The sequence below is a fragment of the Gavialis gangeticus genome, unplaced genomic scaffold (assembly GCF_001723915.1).
Source record: "Gavialis gangeticus isolate Ggan-Ray unplaced genomic scaffold, GavGan_comp1, whole genome shotgun sequence".
Taxonomy (NCBI): domain Eukaryota; kingdom Metazoa; phylum Chordata; order Crocodylia; family Gavialidae; genus Gavialis; species Gavialis gangeticus.
The window spans coordinates 28,029,828-28,036,886 of NW_017728995.1; the positions used below are offsets into that span (position 1 = coordinate 28,029,828).

General features: G+C 42.7%; 1 protein-coding gene across 3 annotated transcripts in view; it reads left to right on the plus strand.

Annotated features, from left to right (window-relative positions):
- Window positions 1-6,803, plus strand: part of SENP2 (SUMO1/sentrin/SMT3 specific peptidase 2) — a 20,814-nt gene extending 14,011 nt beyond the window's left edge. For 2 of the 3 annotated variants that reach the window (XM_019503373.1, XM_019503376.1), the window contains exons 6-9: window positions 2,062-2,199; window positions 4,291-4,374; window positions 5,803-5,853; window positions 5,930-6,803. In XM_019503373.1, the coding sequence (XP_019358918.1) occupies window positions 2,062-2,199; window positions 4,291-4,374; window positions 5,803-5,853; window positions 5,930-6,058 (402 nt within the window). In that variant the 3' untranslated portion in view covers window positions 6,059-6,803. The remainder of the gene's footprint in view (window positions 1-2,061; window positions 2,200-4,290; window positions 4,375-5,802; window positions 5,854-5,929) is intronic. The other variant, XM_019503374.1, reaches the window with a different exon arrangement.
- Window positions 6,804-7,059: the final 256 nt, after the last annotated feature.

Below are 7,059 nucleotides of genomic sequence, written 5' to 3' on the forward strand. Positions count from 1 at the left end.
GGAATTAAAATACTTTTTAGTACCATCAATAGAATTGTTTGTTAAGCTCTAAAAGGTTACTCCTGGCCAACTATCCTAAAGAGAGAGCCTGTAGCTAATGACCCTGTGTGATTACCCTGTTTGCTGGTGATCTGCAAGAAGGAAGGTATTCAGCCTGACTTCCACAGTCCAAGTCAGCTTGGAAAGAGTTTTTGTGAGAGAAGATTGCCAATTTCTTATGGAAAAGAGGGGACAGCTGAAGCCCACAATGCATTAACACAAGTATTAAGAAAGTTTAAATAAAGCTTCTTCACAACTAGGAATGGTGTGCACTAATACATGAATGCACACCTTGCTGGGGTTATTTGACCCCAGCAGCCTTTCCTGCCCAGATCAGGGGGGCTGGACATGATATCTTGGGAGGTCCCTTCCAGCCCTACACTTCAGAGAGAATGGATTTACAATGGTCATATTCACAGAAGTGTGCAATGGTACACAGTATTTAGTGGGCTACAGTGATCAAAATCCTCATCTTAAATAACCTGGAATTTCTTAAAACAAGTCTGGCTTTCTCTTTTTTTTCCTCCCCCCTGTGCACTAAATATTACTATTTTGTGTTTTGCAAAAATTCTTAAAGTGAAACAAAAGAGTTCAATTTCACTTTTTGGCTCCCATGTCCCTGAGCGCTTGGATCGTGTCTGGTAGGGAGCGTTTAAATGGGGACCAAGACTGTTAAGTGAAACTCAAGTGAAAAAATATTGCACTCAAACTCTTACAAAAGTCCCTTAAATCGGGAATCGAGCTATTCAGCAGCCCAGTCCAAAGTCCAAGTAGAGTTCTGCTTTCTGCTGCAAGAGTGCGTGGAAGGGAAACTTGGTTTCTTCCCTTGTAGTATCACCAAACATTGTGTATGCACTGCAGTCTGACCTGTGTGTTTCAAGGACAGGGATAAGGGCAAAGGTGGGGCAGAATTTCAAGGATTGGCCAAAAAAAAAAATCATTAAACTGCTCAGTGTGAATTTTTTTCACCCCCAAACGGAAACATCATGCTTAAGAGATGCTGCTGCAGTGCCTTTATGGAGCAGGTACAGCAGTGCCCACATCTCCTGTGATGTCCCACACCCAGGGTCATGTATTCTCCAAGTGGAGTGCCTAGTGCATCATGGGAGATGGAGTCCCATCAGACAGACTGCCTTAGAAAGGGGAAAAGGGAGTCCAGGGTAGAGGCCTCTCTCTCTGGGACTCCATCTCCCATGATGCGCTGCAGTCGCTCTTCTTGGAGAAGGGTGACCAAGCCACCACCATTCTTCCTTGCCAGAAGTTATCTTACTGTTGCAATATGCCCTCAGATGCCTACTTGTAGATTAGGTCTATAGCAGCCCTGTGTTTTGCTGAATTTGCAGATCACAGCTTTTCTTTCCATGACATTGCTGGCTGGAGTGGGTTGCAGAGCAGAATATGCTTGGTGCTGTACACACCTTGCAGTTCTTCCCCTAGAGACTCTGACTCTTCCCTGATGAACTGCAGTTAATTGGGCAAGAGCATAGTGGCATGTGGCAGTGAATGAAGGTTAGAAAATTGCACAGGCCTGCTGTTTGTTTATGGAGTTTGAGTTGTGACTGCTTAATTTGCTGACCCATTTTTTTACTGGCATCAGCACTGTGCAGTCGATACAAACTAGCAGGGTTCAGAATACAGGAACTTCCTTGCCGAAGATGTATAAATGATCTCTATTGATTCCAGGTTGTGTTGTCAGCCTTGGATAAAATTAGTCCCCCAATCTTCCATTTTTAACAAGTGAAGTGCGTCCACCTTGCCACAATCATAGATGGAGACTAAAGGTGGAACCCCACCATGTTCGGTCACTCTTGTACTGCAGTCACGTCTCACACCTAATACTTTAAGTGAGCATATGACTGAAATGCATGTGAAGGACTCTTTATGGAATGGATTTGGAGAGAACTCTTATTTTGGGGTCAGGAGAAAGCAAAGCTGTTTAAGTATAGCATTGCAGGATGTGCGCCTGGCTTTCCTGCAGGCTGTGAATTAATTTTGTAATGTGTTTTTTGTTTCATTTGCCAGGTGGATTTGTTCAAAAAGACCCTCTTGCTCATTCCAATTCATCTGGAAGTCCACTGGTCCCTCATTACAGTGAACATCCCCAATCGAATTATTTCATTTTATGATTCCCAAGGCATTCATTTTAAATTTTGTGTAGAGGTAAGAGAAATGATTATAGCTAACGCCCTTGAGTTTTTGCTCTAGAAATGTCATTTTTTATCCTCTCCAAAATAAATAACTCTATGCATGGTATCAGCTTTTGCAATAATGGAGTGTTTGGCAAGTATGCTGTTTGCTTCATCTGTAGTTGCAAAGCTTTTCACAGAGAGATAATGAATTAGTTTCATAGGTGGGGAAAATTCAGGCTCGAACCTAGCTTAGGGTGGCAGAATCCTTACCAACTTTGGAACGGGACACACAGGATGATAGGGAAGTAGGGCTCGAAGGGACTTTGGGAGGTAGCATCCAGTCCAGCCCTCTGCTTAAGGCAAGATTGACCCTGACTAAACCATGCCAGTCAAGCATCCATCTAACCTAGTGATTCTCAGCTAATGTGTTGTGGCGCTCTGGGGTGCCTTGAGAGCCTTTCAAGGGTGCCATGGGGTGCAAAACACTGTTAGCATGGTTAGGTGTGCAAACCTAATTTGCAAGATGAACCCAGAGGTTTCAAATAAGAATCCATAGCATTAACACTGCTCTGATCTGTTGTGGTCTGCCCATGTTCTTTGCAACAAAAGAATTGATCTTTTTTATTTTTGTGCACTCAGTTCGAGTGCAAACGAAGAACTGGTATTTTCTGAGGGCTGCCTTGAGAGTAAAAAGGCTGCAAATTCCTGGTTTAACCTGCTGGCAAACTGCATCTAACAAACCCTTCTGTTGCTGTACTGTTACCTTTGTCTCCACACAAGCAAATGCCAAAGGCCAAATACAGTAAGAGAGATCCATTCTTTAAAGGAGATTGCTGTTCTGACACTGTGTGAACCAAAGACAGTTGTAGTTTTTGCCTTATTTTTCGAGGGATCAGGAGTCAGGGACCTTTAGCTTTAAAATTATAACTATTTAAACTTTTAAAATTTGTCACCTGGACAAATAATAAGTTTCATCAAACAAAATATTAATCATTGAGGTAAAGCACAGGCAAGTGGTTTGTGCCTGGACTAGCAAATATAATGACCGCTTTCGTTTTTTTTTTTTTGGTAAGGCATAATTTTGCTGCCTTAATTGCCTGTTAATGCAGCAGGCTTCCACTTCCAAGTGTGCACGGTTGTCATCTTAAGGCAGAGTAGCAATTACTGTACCCTGGAGAGCCCATCATCAGGACATCAAAATGAAAATACTTGTTTTCTGCCAGTGTTTGCCAAAGATGGAGCTGCTGATTATGGAACTGGGGGTCACCTGCTTTTTTGCTTCCGTAGGTCAGGCTGCTTTGCATGCACCAGGAGCTCCCACCATTCCTCCTTCCTCCCATTCCACTATTTTGGACACCTGCCATAGTGCCCCAACAATACACCCAAACAGGTCTGTGTGCCCTTCCCCCCCACACCAGTCTCATTCGTTTTGGAGGCCAACATATCAAGCTCAGCTGGGACTTAGTCAAATGGACTTGCAATCTGTCAAGAATTAGAGGTGCCTGAGTGAAGCAGAGATGCTGCCAACCAGAGAGTGTGTCCCCTTCTTTCCATTTTCCACCAAACTTGCTGGGTCTTTGCCCATCGTGGAAAAATAATCCCACAAAATGTTGGTGTTTCTTGGAGGCCACTTGCACAACTCACCCTGGTAGAGCCAAGCAGTGGAGGTGATTGAGTTGTAGAGGTCTTGAAACCCAGATACATGGGGAAGAGCCAGACATGGTTTATTTGGCCGTCTTGGCCACCTCCATGTGAACAAATGCAAGGTTATGCTGGAAAAGACGTGTCCAATCTAGCTATGGAAATTTCTCTCGCCTGGGGCATTTGCTGCTCCTGGCAGACTACAGAGCCAAATTCAGCCTTGATGCAAGAAGATGCTGTCCCCACTGAAATCAGTTGTCACCTTAACACCTACTGCTGAACTTCACCCCTAGTGCTGAACTTACCTTAGGTGAAATCTGTTCTCCTGTGCAAGGTCTGTGCTCCGTCCTTGCTTAAAAGCAAATGTCGTCTATTCTGCACAGATAACAGCAAGGATCCTCATTGGTGTTTTCTTCTTTGGTTGTAACTGCTGGGCAGTAGGAAGTTTCTGATTGCTGCTTTTTTTTTTTTCTTTTTAAAGAACATACGAAAGTATTTACTAACTGAAGCAAAGGAGAAGAATCATCCCGAGTTTCTTCAGGGTTGGCAGACTGCTGTTACAAAGGTAAGTGCCAGAGCCTATTGTAAATCCCTCCAAAGCATTAGCCTCTTGAAGTAGGCCATCTGCACTCTTGTATCTGTAGAGTTTTAAGAAGCAGTAAATATTTGTCTTTGAAGCTAAAAGGCAGATGGTAGGATCGGGGCACTGTGGGCTTCTTGTCACTGGTTGAGCTCTCACACAAGTCCCTAATCCCATCTATTCCATAAATTGTGTCCAGCAGATAAGTATTCATGCTGCAAGGCCATTACTGTCTGCTTCCATGTTGGCAGGGAGGTTGAGGATGGAACGAGCTATAGAGACCAGCTCTCCTCCAGTGTTCAAGTGCCTGTTCCAAACAGTTTGAAGTGGCCTTGTGTAGGGAAGGTGGGAAGCAGAAGTCTGGCACTGCTGCTGTGTATATTGTGCATATGCTATGGATTGAGAGCTTTGGTCTTCAGGGCTGTCAGCCTGACGCGTTCCACCAGCACTGTGTTCATTAACAAGCAAAGCTGGCAGCGACTAAAAGGGAGCAACTCACGTGAAGTGCAAATGAGGGATTTTTTGACTTGCATAACTCCTGTAATGGTTTGGAGGACACTAAACAGGTCATCGAACATCAGACAGTCACCCAGGATATTTTTAGGCTTTGGTACAACTTCTAAGATGGTCTTTGTGCTCCTTTTTTTTTCTGCACCCCCCCCCTTCCAATTCTGCATAGCCTCATGAGAGACTGACTTGGGGTATAAAAAAAGGATTGGCTTTTCTTCTTGTAATGTCATAAATTTAAAGGCATGCTTAGTATCAGAGGTAGAGTGGGGAGACGGGTTAAAAATTAGCAGAACAGACAAAACCCAGAAACAGAAAGGTTTATTACTTTGGGATGAAATCTTCGCTATTTTGGAAGAATCTAGGCAGTTCTCAGACCCCTAACCTAAAAACTTCTTTCCCTGGCCTGATCGCAGATTGTCCTTCCTACTGCTTTCGAGTTGCCTTTTGCAAAGTGCTTCTCTTGGCTTGTATGACTTTGATGCATTTTTTAAAGTCTGGCCCATATAAAATAGGTAGTGGTGCTCAAATATTTCCTTAAAGTAATTGGGAGGAAACCGTGTTGCGAAGGATGTGGAAAATCTGGCACAGGTGGAAGACCTATTGTCAGTTTTTTATCTCAACTTGTACACTCAAGCTGCTCATCCTGACACCAACGAAGTATTGAGTTCTCATCGCATGGCATAACGGCAACTCCATTTGTGAAAGCCACAGAACAACTGGTTACCAATGAAATGGATGATCTTCATAAAGTCCCTTCCAGCCCCTAACATCTATGAAATGAGCTCATCCATTTTTTCCTTCCAGGGCCTAATTTTGAATGTTAAATAGAGCTTTGAATGAAAATGAAAGACCAGCTGAAGACGATGCATGTCACCTAACTTCTCCTTTCTTATCCCCGCTCAGTGCATTCCACAACAGAAAAACGACAGTGACTGTGGGGTTTTCGTGCTCCAGGTAAGAGTGTCATTTTAAAACCTCACCTGGCCTTTGTCATTGGACTTGCCTTGTGAATGTCCCTATTTCAATTCAGCCTTTTCATTTTCCTCAGTACTGCAAGTGCCTCGCCTTAGACCAGCCTTTTCAGTTCTCCCAGGAAGATATGCCCCGAGTAAGAAAGAGGATTTACAAGGAGCTGTGTGAACGCCAGTTAATAGACTAATAAAACTAAAGTCAAGCTATTCCTCTGGCATTTCTGAAGAGCTCCAGCTGGTGTTTGTGTACTTGAATTTCTGAAAACTTCCGTGAATTTCAAACAAGTCTCAGCTGAGTGGTGTGGCCACTATTGTTACCTCAACTTTTTCTGACATGCTCTTTAACTGGCAGAGCTTAAGAGACCTGCCACAAAATATTCCTAATGTCAGTTCGATTCTCTTTTATGTTCTTTCCTGTATTTAATATTTATTATCTAAGCATGCGTATAGGCAGAGCATGCGACTAAAAAAAGTATAAAACTGTAGATTTGGTGCACCTTTGAAATGTAGCTAGAAATGACAGAATACAGGTTAAAAAATTGTCTGAAAACATAAAGATGCATGATCCGTTTTTCTGATGCAATAATGCTTTGAATGTATCAAGAAAAAAAAAAGACTCAATGCCATAAAAAGAGCAGCTAGAACCTTTTGAAATCTCAAATTCCACTTTTTCTCATTGTGGCTGTGTAGTACTGAATTCCCACCTCTTTTTATTTTATTTTTAGGCAGGTTAAACTTGCCTACAAATTTGATTTGTGGAAGACCCCCACTTTCTTTATTAGCAACTATTTAAAAAAAAAAAAAAAAAGGAGGTTTGTTCTGTTAACATTTATCTAGCTGTCATGACCACCTTGTTCCCATGGTTGGAAAGCAGCCTTTGCACAAATGAGACTTCAGCACTTGACTGTATAATAAAAAGTGTGAAGATGTTCATCCAATCAGATTGATAGTATTTTCATATACTTGAGAGCCGTGTGTGTGTGTTCGTGGCTATGGTAGGGAGACTTATGAAGCTGATGCTGAAGTTGGAGCTGGTTTTAGCCAAAGCCAGATTATCTTGGTAACTAACTACTTGAATCTTAACCGGCTGTTTCTGAGTGTCTCTGAAAAACAGCCGATTTATGCATATCTCAGTTTAATCTTTCACTTCTGCCTACGTGCTAGAACTGAGTTCCCTTTTCACTTGTAC